The 13,854-nt window shown below is 34.8% G+C and overlaps 1 protein-coding gene across 5 annotated transcripts in view; it reads left to right on the top strand.

Moving 5' to 3' along the window:
- STIM2 (stromal interaction molecule 2) overlaps positions 1-13,854 on the top strand; it is a 140,537-nt gene that overhangs the window by 48,267 nt on the left and 78,416 nt on the right. For all 5 annotated transcript variants that reach the window (XM_035714393.2, XM_025437145.3, XM_025437142.3 and 2 more), the window contains exon 2: positions 13,105-13,235. In XM_035714393.2, the coding sequence (XP_035570286.1) occupies positions 13,188-13,235 (48 nt within the window). In that variant the 5' untranslated portion in view covers positions 13,105-13,187. The remainder of the gene's footprint in view (positions 1-13,104; positions 13,236-13,854) is intronic.

Genomic DNA, 13,854 nt, shown 5'->3' with positions numbered 1-13,854 from the left:
TGTGGTTGGATATTATATGTTTGAGGGTTGTCATCAAGAATGACCTTAGGGGGGCCTGGGTGGCTCAATTGATTTTGGCTCAGGTCGTGATCTCTGGGGTCCTGAGATTGAGCCCCACATCAGGCTTGGTGCTCAGCAGGGACTCTACTTGAAATTCATTCCCTTGTCCCTCTCCCTGCTCATGTGCACTTGCTCGCACGTGCGCATGCTCTCTTCCTTTCACTCTCTCAAATAAATAGATAAATCTTAGGAAAAAAAAAAAAGTGACCTTAGAGTTTCTGGTCCTGAGTGATTGATTATAAGAATGGCATTATTGTCAGCTGAAGTGAATGGTACTTTGTCACATTCAATGGCTTGGTTATATTTTGTTGATTTGATATATATGCAAAGAGAAAATTTTTTGGTATAAATAAATCTAAATCAGCTTAATCAATGATCACTCATTCAGTTTCTATGCTGATTCACTCATTCAGTAAATACTAAAGTGCTTGCTGTGTTCCCAGGTGGTATTCTAGTTGATGGGAATATGAACAAGACACATAATTAAATCAGTTATTGATACTGGTTTTAGTTCAAATTGAGAAATGAAAATTTGGAAAATTTATGAAATAAAATGAATTACGATCTCAAAAGAAATGAAAATCTGTATTATCTTTGTATTGAATTGCTAAATATCTGGCTCAGTTGACTATATTCAGGCCAATTTTTTATCTCTTAATACTCTCCCTCCAGGAACTTACATTATCATGCATTTATTGTTTAGATCACAGTTATTTAAAAATAAGGTATTAATGACATATTTTAAAAAATATAAAAATAAGTTTGAGGGTTAATGAATTGAAGTTTGGCCACATGAGAAAATCTTTTTCTTTACTGGTACCTGATACATTGTTTGGAGCAGAAATGATATTCTTCCAGTTGATTCCCCGAGCAGTTTCCAAAGTTTAAATCTACCCTAACTGGAAGAAATTAAACCATTTTAATAGAATATGCAGAAGACACTGCACATTCTTTGGGGGTAATTCTTTTAGCTGAGTCATGAGTACCCTGAATTCTAGACAGTGGAAGAATGGTTGGGGATAGTATATATTCTTTCCTGAGGGAGAAATCTCTGAATAGGAAAGTCAGTATTAATCTGTGTGCATGTATTTTGATGTATTGATTAAATCATTTCATTACTTTCAGTGTTACCTTTAGTAAAACTGAGGTTTAGTGAGAACCCCTGAAAGTTGATTTGTTAGATGACAGCACACCATTACAACTGAAGAGCTGAAGTAGACACTTAGGGTACAGAGGTTCCTCTGGGAAGGATTTACATTTGCCAGGCCGATTAGGAGCAGTGTCCGCTACATGTGAGGAATCTCCAGTAACCTCTGCAATTCTGAACTCACTGCCTTCTGCTTACGTATGTCAAGCAGAAATAGTTGTTAGAACTACGTGGTGCGAACAAATCATGTGCAAGGATAGATAGAAAAGACTATATTGGAGACTGAAATTAATGATCTTTAGAATTAGCTGCCAGTTCTCTCATAAACTACTAAACAGATGCTTTGCCTGAATCTGTTTTTTTTTTTTTTTTTTTTTTTTTTTGTGTGAGGACCTTTGTAGGCTCCTTAACAAATGCTGATATCTCCAGTTTCTCTCTGCGGCTTTTCCATGTCTTTTGGTTGGAGGGCAGGGGGTGTGGAGGCTTCCTTTTGGATGTCTTAAAGAGGCTATTTTGTCTGTAAATATCTTAGCATTAGAAAATGATCAGTGGAATTTTTAGAGTATACAAAAGCAGTGAGTGAAATGAAAGGTATGGGGATTGGCCATCTGACATGAAGGACAAAAGAAACAAATGTTGGCAAACACAAAAACAATTTTCTGGATAAAATTGACAACCCCCGATGTTGGGCTTTTTAATTGAATTATTCATAAGTTAGATAGAGGTGTAGATTAGATGATATAAATGTATATCTACGTCTCCAGGGCTTCAGTGGTGAATCAGGAGAGCCGTTACCTTTGCTCTCAGGACTTTTATGATACCAGGTTTACTTTCATTGTGAGTTCATACTTAAAATGTTATTATGTACTCAATTATTTCAGGATTTCTTTGCACTGACACACTTAATCTCCATAGTTCATCCATGTATAACTGCCAGTTCTCACGAATATTATCTGCAACTCTAAGTAGATACACAGTGCAAGAAAACAGTGAATCTGACCAGATGAATAAATTTAAAATGCAGACTGTCTTTTGGTGATTTAACTATTTCAGTCTCAGTTTGCTTACTTTAAAAATACAGATAGTAATAATTATGTTTTTTATTAATGTAAAAATTAGAATTAACATGTTAAAAATGACCACAGAATCTGTTATATGGTAGGTGCTCAGTGTTTATTAGCAAATAAAAATTCACAAAACCTCAGGGGAAAAAGAGGCTTTAAAAAATTCTGGGAAGATAATTTCTTCAAAATTTAGAGATACCTTAATTCTGTTTTAATTACCATAAGGATTTCAATAAGCTTTGTGACTACACATTATTATTTAGGAGCTCTGTGTGTTAGAAGCTGAATTTGCAAACCCGTAATATGTGGAGCGTTTTACGAGACTTCCCCTTCCCAAAACAGAACAAAACCAGTGGCTGTTGGAGGTGATTTCCATAAGAGAAATGGTTGGCTGGTTATTTCTTTCTACATTGTATAGGCATTTCCCAACTTAGAAATATTTGATTTATAGATATCCTAATTTTCAAGTCTTTGGTTGTGGCCACATTTCTCTCCTGTGGCTACTATCATAAGCGCACATATGTCTGGTGCTCACCTCTTTCACTGAATGAAGTATAGCTTTGTAAATCTTTCTTCCATTATTATGGAACAGTATATGGAAGGGGAATTACCCATTTTTGTTGCTGAAACCAAATTGGTAGGGCAGTGAGTTCTGCTTCCCTGTTGGAAGTGTGAATTTGTTGTCACCTAGAAACAGTAAGAACTTTCTAAAATAATTATTTGCAGAAACAAACTAATCCTATAAGTACAGAGTAAGACCTATACCTAAATGAAGTGTTTTTCTTTTTCAATATAGTAATCTTTGGAGATTATATACTTGTAATAAGTACTGCTTTTAATGAACCTGCTTTTAGAATTCTTGTTTTGGAATTTGTTTTCAGAATATTATTCTTTCAGGGTATTTTTAGAAATAGGAGGTCTTTTTCTTTTGATGTATTATGGGAGATGGGGAAACATAAAGTTCTTTTGAATTTCAACCAAATAGATAACCAGCTCTTTGACTTTGGGCATATTGCTCTGCATATGAGAATTTGATTTATTCATCATAGAAAGAAGAAGCATGATCCCAACATTGCAGCGTTGTTGAGAGAAGTTGAATTAGATAACCAAGTAAAGCACCTGGCATATATTACCCAATAAGTGCTCAATTCCCTTTTTATCTTCTCTCCATATCTTTTAGGGTGTATTTGGTTTTAGAATCAACTAAAAGATATTAGAGTTAAGTATAATTGAGAAAAATGGTTTTTTATTTTATTTATTTTTTTTTGAGAAAAATGTTTTTGATATCTGTTAAGGTAATAGTAATATTATAGAAAGACTAAGATTGCAGGAGACTTGGTGTTGTGCCATTGATTAGCTAATGCCTTCACCTTTCTGGATAATAGTAATAGGTATCTACTGAGTGTTTGTTGTTTGCTGAGTTCCAAATATGTGCCACATACTGTACTAGGTGTTTTATCTGTAGATGTCTCATTTAATTCTAACATTGACTTTGCAAAAGTTGCTATTAATCCCTTTCTGCAGATCAGGAGTTACGGCAAAGAAGTTAAATAACTTTCCTGAGATTGTACAGTAAGTGGCAGGATGAGAAGGAATGAAAAGTTCTTTTCCTGGGGCCTAGGTGGTGAAGTCAGGTAAAGCTTCTGACTCTTTGTTTCAGCTCACGTCTCATCTCAGAGTCATGAGAGTGAGCCCAGTGTTGGCCTCTGTGCCGAGCGCGGAGTTGGCTTGATTCTTCCCCCACCTTCTCCCCTCTCTGTCTCTCTCAAATCTTTAAACAAAAAGTTCTTTACCTTGAGCAGACTCCTCAACTTTTCTTTCTGTAAAATTGGGATACTAATTTTTTACTTGGTTATCAAGTTCTTGCACTGTGAGAGAAGTGAAACAGTGTCTTGCTCTTAGATCAATGTTAGACAATAACAACAATATTCTCTTTCAAAATATTGATACCGGTAAGATAGTGTTAATGATCTTTGGTCTCTATAGCTTGTATTTGGGTATAGCCTTTTTTTCTTTATTGTGTAAAATATACATACAATGTAAAATGTAACCATTTTAAGTATACAAGTCAGTGTCCTTAGGTGCATGCATTCACAGTATTCTGGTTGTCATTTTGAATTATAGTCTTCCCTCACTAAATAAAAGTAAGCAAAGTTATTGCACTTTTCTGTGCACATAATATCGATATTTGAAATTTTAGTTTATAATACCCTGGGAAACTAGTAGTCAATAAATCAGTGCATTTGTTTACCTTTTTTTTCTTTTTTGCACCTAGTCAACATTATTTTCCCACATATGATAGATGCCGCTAATGTTATAAAAAGGTCTATTACTGCTTTCTAGGAACTTCTAAAACACAATGGAAATAGGCAGTTGTCAGTGAATGCAGAGAGAAATATAGCTGCATGAATACTCCTCATTTATTTAAATGCTTTGATGGGATGTATTGGTTAACCATGAATATAAATATAGATATTTTTTGGATTAGGGGTGTGTTGGTAAGTGAATTTCATATTATTGATAGTTTCAAGGCAGAGGCATTCTTTCCTCTCTCCTGCCTTTAGAGAGGCTCTTTGAGATTAGCAGGAACTGTTTGTTTGAGGTGGCAATGACAAGATGCTTTTTGTGGGTTGGGGAATAAGTGGAAGTGAAATAATCAGAAGATGATAAATAGAAAAATGTTCCTGGAAAAGATGAAGGGACCTCGGTAACTGAGTTTATATCAGATGGTCTATTTAAAACATTTGGAAGGTATAGTGCGAGGCTTTTTTTTTTTTTTTGGGTGGGTGGGGGCACTTTTTAGCTAATAATCGGGAAACTTCTTTCTTTTTTTTAAGAGTCGAGGCTAATTAATAGGTACTTTTTATACAAAGTCAGTGATGAAAGAGATTGCAAGCTCCAAGAGGCAGTCATCAGTCAGGAGTGGTTTAAAGTAAAGGCCTTTTATTTTCAGTTCAGTGAACACTTAAGGGCATAATTAGGTACATCTGCAGTGGTTTCTCAGCCCTCTATTGGTAAAGGCTTGTTTTCTTTAACTGGTGAACTTTAATTGTACGACTAAATATTAGAGATTCTAGAGTTCTTCCACTTGCATTTTTATAGCATCGATAAATAGCATTGTATATACTAGTTACAACTTTTTCTTATTTGTTCTGGTATTTAATATGCTTTTAATAAATGTTGGCATATTTTGAATACCTGTATACCAGACAATATAACAGATAATGAATGGGTTGAAGCTAACTTCTCTCTAGTAAAGGTGTACAGTGGCCTTTATTATTTATTTATTAGATTTTTTTGAGAAACATCCACTAACCCTACTATATGCTAGGTGTTGGTGGTATGTTAGACACTGGAAATATAAGGGGAATAAAACAGACTCTGCCCTAAAGAGGATATCAGAAGACAGAACACATTATTTACTTTTGAGTTTGAATCATATCATTAGTTTATTGAAAAACGACACCAAAGAATTATCTCTCAGGATTTCAGAGGACATTTATTCTTAAAGTACTTGGATTTTGGAGTATTTGATTTGCTAAATGCTTGAACTATTAATGGAAGTACTAAATACAAACAATATTTATTTAAAGAATTTCTTTCAGTGGTGGTAATTAAGAAAATCCTAATCATGAGACGCATAAATAGTTGCCCGTATGGTAAGCCAAGTTCTTGGCAGTTTGTGATGTTGCACATGGTTAATGGGCTACAGTCATTGGTTTGTGATTAAGAGTTGGCTGGCTCCCCTTCTTAGTTCTTTTCTGCATGAAATTTGCTGACCTTAAGGGCATTATAGGAGGAACTAGCTCTAAAGACTGGATTTACTTTTTCAGCTGCAGTTACTTCTGAAGCTCTTGTTTTCTTAGTTTCTAAACCATATTCTCTACATACATCAATTGAACGGGACGAGAAAATAAAGGATATGGCATAAATATTTAATATTTATTCCTCTTAAATATGGAAGGCTGAATGGAATGTAATCCCATTTAACACATTTTGTAACTATGTTGTCTGGTTGGGCCGAGCATTTTTTTTTTTTTTTTCTGCCTGGACTTGTAGGTCTGAAAGGTCAATCATATTTGTCCCCTTTCTTTGATTACATTCAGTTGTTACTTCCCTATGACCTTTTCTTTCTATCTTCACTGCCATGATTGTGGCTTCTATTCTTTTACTTCCTGCCTGGACTGTTGGAACAGATACTCATTGGTAACAAGTATGTAAACTAAAGCTGTGGTTTCTTCTCTAGATTAAAATAAAACTGACTATATGGGAAAACATATTTTGACCTTGAAAGCACTACACAAAATAGAAGTTGTAATTTCTATTACATTTGTCGTTATGTTACAGTTCTACTTAAAAAATCAATGGCTTCTTTTAGACACCTCTTTCAGAGATTCGTTGTCCTTCACTGATAACTCCAGGCTGTCTTTGCAGATTCATATCCTGCTGCTCCTCCATCCATCAGTTGCCAGCCAGTGTTTTCTTTCTCTCTTTGGGGCAACTGTTGGCATAGCTGAGGACTAGGCGTTGTCTGTTCTGTGGAATTGGCCCCATGCATTCTAGTTGCTTAACGTTCTTGGTCTCCATACCCCTCCAACTGGCTGTCCATAGCAGCAGTGTAGAGAGGTGAGTGGGAGGGGGAAGGCAAAGCACTGAGTGGCGCTTTCAGTTGAGAATCCGTCAGTTAGTCAAACTACTCTTTGTGGGTCCCAGAGCTCTTCTTACTGCCTGTTTGAGTTCTTGTTTTTTTCTTTTTTCTAATCCCATTTATTAAAATCCAATTTCTCTTTCTTAATGCCACCAAAAATGTAATTGCTTACATTTAAAGTCAGGCATCATTATTTATTAGGTGTAATAATGTATAATAATAATAATATACATATAATATATATTAGTAATAATATATAGTAATCAATAAAATTTGCTTAGTCTTTTCCCCTATAAAGTCTCATCTTTATTGTGAGTGTAAAAGCCTTGAGAAAGATCATCTTAAATATTTTATTAAAGTTTCCCTTGATTATTATTGGATAATATGTTCTATATTTTGTTCAATAGATATTTAAACATTAATATTTTATGATGAGTAAATAGACTTTAGGTTCTAGGGGGCCATTGAATGATTTTAATTGAAGCAGTCAGTAATGTTAATAGATTTCTACTAAGTAGATTTAATATAGTGTCATAAAGGTAAAAAGTTTTGTCATTCTCTACATTTTAGTTTTCTCATCAGCCATGTAATTTCTTGAAAGGTTTCTGTCTTTCATACATTTATATTGAAAACCAACTGGGTTAGTGATTAAGTAAACAAATGTTTTTTGAGCACTTGCTGTGGGCCAGACACTGTTCTAGGCACTTAGGAAAGAGCAGTGATCAGAACAAAAGCCTATAATCTCGTGATTGCGTTACAGTGGGGGAGTTGGACAGTAAGCAAATACATAAATATATAATATAATGCACTGTGATACAGTCTCTGAAGAACAATACAGGAAGTAGAGGGAATCAAAGCAAAGGCTGTTTTAGATAAGGAAATAAGATAGCCTTTGAGGAGAAACAAATTTGACTTTGAATGAAAGCAGTTACCCAACTGGGTGGATTTGGGAGATGAACTTTGCAGGCCAAGGAAACTATAAGCAGGAGCTTTCAGTGAGTAATATTTATTATTAAGTGTGTATTAATAATTTTTCTCCTTTATTTTCACTTTGAGAATAATTCCTTTATAATCTGGCCCTCACTGATCTTGTCAGTTTTTTTCTCTTAGTTATTCAATTAAGTGAGAATAATAGTGCTTACTTTCTAGGAAAGTCAAATGTATAATATGTAATTTATATGTAGTTGGATATAATAGACACACTGTAATTAGTAATTATTGTCACCATTATTTTGTTAGTATAATAACTATTAGCAGATTATGTTCCTGCCTCTGCATGTCTTCCTAGAGAACACTTGCTCACTTTTAAGAATAAATGTAAATATCACTTCTCCTTGAATTTTTTCTTGCTAGTCCTAGATAGTACTATTCCCTTAGTTTTGCAACCATTATATATTTATTATACATCTGTCATTGCACTTGCCATATTTAACTTTACTTGTTTTACTTTTTGTATATCTGGCTTCTAACCTAGAGTCTGGCATCTATATATTTGCTAGATAAATAATTTATATTCAGAAATTCATTTATTTGACTTCTAATATTTATGCATATTTAAATCATTCAATAAATATGTCAGTCACTGTGGTAATAAACTTGCTATCAAGGTTTGTTCAAGAGGAGTGTGACTTGAAGTGGAGATGTTATGAAAAAGGTAATGTAGGAAGTATAGATATATATTCTAGATTCTCAATATTGTTCATGGACTGTCTAGTGATCCCCTTCTGTGGGACACATTTATGTTTCCTGGTATTCTCAGCTCCTCAGGTCCTGACAGTATCTGTGGTAGCAATATTTTATTCTCCTCTGATGTTGGGACACCGAACCATTTACTTTCATTATATTGACATTGAAGCATGGATTGGAGTCCCAAAGACTTCATTTGAATCCTCGCTCTGCTGTTTCTGGGGATGTGATCTTGAGCAGGTTACTCATGAATCTCCTTTCCTCTCTGAAAAATGGAGAAAATATGTGTCTTACACTGGGTTGTAGGAATTAAGTTATGAACATAAAATAGCATTGGTTCTAGAATGTAATAGGTGTTTCTTATTAGGTAAAATCATTTAAATTTTTTAAGATTTTATTTTAGAGAGAAAGAGTGGGGAGGGGCAGAGGGAGAGGGAGAATCTCAAGCAGACTCCACGTGGAGTGCAGACCCCAATTAACGGGCCCAGTCTCATGACTGTGAGATCATGACCTGAGCCGAAATCAAGATTCGGACACGACTGAGCCACACAGTCGGCCCGAGGTGAAATAATTTTAGTTCATTAAACTTTATTTTTGCAGAATCAGACCGAGCATTTGTTTGGCCTCGAGGAGAGGAAGACCAGCTGGAATTTAAGAGTGGTGTTGGTTGCTGACTTTGGTTAGTTTTATTCTATTTCGGCTGATTTCTTTTTCTTTAGTAGAAAGTGCTGTTCTTGATTCAGAGAAAAGAAAGGAATGCTCATTGTACAATGCTAAAAGATTGTCACACTATATTGCATTTAACACGAAGTGAGGGCATGGAGCAGAGGAAATTTGTCATGTGGCTGTCCAGCATCAAGCACTGGGTCTGGCACATTATTAGGAACTCCATATCATGTTTAACTGAACAAATAAATTCAGTTTAGATATCTGAAACATGTTTCTGGTTATGGAGTACATGATATGCACTGGTGCATTTTGGGTAGGTAATGTAGGTATCAATGAGATGTTGGCAAAGGAGAACCATTTTGGTATTTTGGCAGTTGTCTTTGAAACCATTATACCAGATTCATTATATACACAGATCTTTTGTAATAGATTATGTATTTGAAAATAAATTTAGGTCAGCTAATTTGAGTTAAAATGATGACTTGTGCTGAATTAACCTAGAAGGGAAACAATTGAGAAAGAAGTGAAAAAGACATTAGAACAGGTAATGGGGTTCAGAATTCTCAACTATTCTAAGTTAGATTTGTAGTCTTTACATCACTGTACCAAAAGGAGATAAGATTTTATTTAAGGAAATGGATCCTCTTGCCATAACTTCAACTCCTATCTTTCCTTTCCTTCTGCTCCAGCATGGCAAAACACCAAATCCTAGAGCAATGTTCATCATTTCCCTCCTCCATTCCTTGGAGGCAGGGAGTATTGCATGCTGCTAGGATTACAGTAGCACTTCCTGACAGCTGTGCCTCCTAGCCTTGCCTCCATTCTATTTTCCACTGTCACCAGAATGATCTTTCTATAGCGAATCTGCTTGTGTTAGGCTTCTTGAAAATCTATGGGCTTCTCATAGTTTTCAGTATAAAAATTCAAATTCCTTAGTTTGGAAAATGACTCTTAGAGATCTGGCCCCTTCTTACCAATCTTTTACTTGATCTCTTTTCTTTTTTCCATATATTCTTTGTACTCCAGACATACTAACCAGTGGCATTTCCTCCCTTCATCTCCTCTAACACCATGCAAGTAGTGTGTTCAGTCAGTTCCTAACCTAATATAGTAGTCCACATGCTTCCCTTCTCACTAGACTGTGAGCTTTTTTGAGTATAGGATACTCTTAATATCTCTTTTAATTCCTCATGCCTGTCATTAGTTTGCACAGTATAGAAGCCTAGAAGTTTATAATTGAGTTACTGTATGAAGTAACAATTTATCAGAGACATAAAATTGCCTAGCTAAGTCCTGAGTATTATGAGCATGAGAAATAGTACATGGTTCCTGCTTTTTTCATAAGTTCAGTTGTGTAGGCAAAATGACCCATGAAGCAGTTAGAAATTGATAAAGTACAACATCAAAAGAGGACTTAGGTTGAATGATTTGAGAATAAAATATAATCAGATTTCAAGTTCCTTGGCATTTCAGATCTGCTCTTTATTTTTCTTCTTAATATTTACCACTGCTAACATGCTCTACCTTTTACTTATTTATCTTATTATACTCACCTTCCCCACTATGCTGCTAGTGAGGAATTTTTATTTCTTTTTTCATTATGGTATTTCCAATGCCTGACACATGTAGATGATCAATAGATGTTTGTTGAGTGGATGGACTAGTGTTTAGAGAAGGAACTAATCCCTAGAAGATAGTACAGGTATTGTACAGAAACTCTTCTGGAGAAGTTACATCCTGAAACAGACCTCCAAAGGTAGTGTTTTATTAAATAAATTAATTTTAAGTACAAAAATACCAATTTTATTTTTATATGAATTTTTTCAGATCATATGTTCCTCCTAATTTTCTTTTAAAGCTTTATAAAGTTTTTAGAGCCTTCATCATTCACTTCTTTTAGAGTTTGACACAGTTAACAACAAAGCCTATTTAATCAAATGCTAACCCTTGTATAATCATTGCAATAACATTTTCACTTCGTATATTTATTAGCAAAATGAAATATGTAAAAAAATAGGTCTGCTGGAGGCAGTAACATATTGTATTCAGGTCCTCTTTATTCCATGTATTATGGTAACGTGGGAGCTTATCTTTTACTTCACATCCATTCAAAATAAGTACAAATGAATGTGAACTTGTAGGAATATCAGGGTTCTGGTTGTTTTGTGAAGTAGGGATCATAATTGACCATTGTGCCTGTAAGTTCTTAGGTTTTAGCAAACCTTGATTAGAGTTTTAAATACACACACACACACACCACACACACATAGACACGCACCATATAATTTAGGATTGCGTTTCCCCTTTTAAAGTTTCCTTTTCTCTTTGCTTTTCTTCTAAGACTAAAGAAATTAAAATTAGATTTTGAATTGAAACTATTAAAAATGTTAACTTCCCAAAATGAGTTACAACTGGAACATGCAGGTAATACAGATTTGCATTATTTAAAAAAACAAACAAACAAACAAACACCAAAAAACCATTAATTGGTTTCCAGTAGTGGCTTCTTGCAATTTTTTTTCCTAAGCACAGAATTAGATTATTTCTTAGGCCATTCTAACTGTAGTAGATCTTAGTACACATCTTGACTACTTTATTTTAGAGGTGTGGTAACTAAGACACAAGGACAAGTGATTTATACAAAATCAGGCAGTTAATTTATAACAGGGCCAGAATGATAAAGTAGATTTTTAACTACTGTTGAGAAGACCAGGCTATGTCTATTTCTGGAATACATGTGGATCTGATGATGTTAAAAAGGGTATTTTAGTGACCTGGTAAAATAGTTAGAAGTCCTTGAACTTCATCAGTCCTCCAGTCGGTCAGATAGGGTGTAAGTGAAATTTTGGCAGAATTTTTTCATTTTAGTGTATAGGCTATTTGAGTCAACAGGTAACTTTTATTAATTCAATTTTAAGCTTCGAAAAGCCTTAAATTGTCTCTAAGTTAGTTGTTAGGTTTTGAAAGCCTGAATGTAGAAATTTATATATTTACCGTACAAACAGGTTTAACCAATAAATATATATTAAAAAAAATGAAGAATATGATTTTAAAAATTCAGTCTTTTTCTTCAGTTTTGCCTTGTTAAATTTATGTATTTTACAAGGTATTCATATGGGTAGGCTCTGATTTTTAAATAGAAAAGTGAAAAAAAGTTTCTAAGTATCATGTGACTCTTCTGTATATCCCTTTCTCTGTATTCTCTGAGGTATTTTCCTAGGATTCACATTTTAATTAAACTGAATTCTTCAAAAATAGGGCTTTGTATTCTGTGGTTTTTAGTTTTTGTTTTTGTTTTTGTTTTTTAGGAAGGGGTTCTATTTTTGGTGAGGGGGAATAAGTGGGAATCCCTGGGTGGCTCAGCGGTTTAGCGCCTGCCTTTGGCCCAGGGCGTGATCCTGGAGTCCCAGGATCAAGTCCCACATCGGGCTTCCTGCATGAAGCCTGCTTCTCCCTCTGCCTGTGTCTCTGCCTCTCTCTCTCTCTCTCTGTCTCTCTCTCTCTCTGTGTGTCTCTCATGAATAAATAAATAAAATCTTAAAAAAAAAAAAAGAAAGTGGTTCAAGATGTGAAGAATGCAGGCAGCTTGAAGTCAGTACTGGAGTTACTTGTTGTAATTGCCTAATAATTCATTGAATTAAGTTACGTATTTTTAGTGAGTTGTGTTCATATATTATACTTTCGGTGACTCTGCTAGACTTTTAAAAACCTTTTGATTTGACTTAGTCTGAAATTTAATTTGTTATTTTTCTTTTAAATTATATTCTCTTAACTATAGTCCTGTGTTTTGGTATAGTGAGTTAGTGATGGCCCCTTTTATTCTGTTTCAGATCCCTGCCTGTCACTGAGTCCACCATGCTTCACAGAAGAAGACAGATTCAGTCTGGAAGCTCTTCAGACAATACATAAACAGATGGATGACGACAAAGATGGTGGAATTGAAGTAGATGAAAGTGATGAAGTAGGTGGAAAGCTTTCCCTGTTAATTCTCTTAAATTTTCCCATTATTCATCATGTGACTCCACTTCATCTTTAGTATCTTTAGTTTTTCTCTTTGCATTCTAATTTTACCAATTGTATTTACATGGTTTTCCTTTTTCTTCATGCATATACAAGTCTTCCCACTTTTATAAGAATCCTCAGTCTCATGTTCTTGCATTTATCAAGCATACATCCTGTTCTATTGGTTATTATCTGTCACTGCTTTACAAACCACCACAAAGCTTAGTGGCTTAGGATGACAACAGTCTTTTTTTAAATTTTTATTTATTTTTTAATCATTTCTCCTGATCCTCTAGGTTAACTGGGCTCGGCTGGGTACATTTTCCATTCCTCTCTTTTATGGGCTGAGGTTACTGTGGAGGTTGCATTCTGCTGGGGCTGGAATAATGGCCTCTCAGCCTTTGCAGTCTCTCCCCATGTGACCTCTCATCATTCAGAATCTAGCTCAAGCTTCCTTACAGCATGGCAGCTGGCTTCCAGGGGATAGTGTTCCAGGAAAACAAGTTCTTGTGTGAAAGTGCTTGTCATGCTTCTGCTTGCCAGTGCCTGTTAATATCAAATTGGCTTAAAACAAGTTA

The sequence above is a fragment of the Canis lupus genome, chromosome 3 (assembly GCF_003254725.2).
Source record: "Canis lupus dingo isolate Sandy chromosome 3, ASM325472v2, whole genome shotgun sequence".
Lineage (NCBI taxonomy): Eukaryota > Metazoa > Chordata > Mammalia > Carnivora > Canidae > Canis > Canis lupus.
Note: the sequence above shows the minus strand (reverse complement) of the source record. Positions and strands in the feature narration are given on the sequence as shown.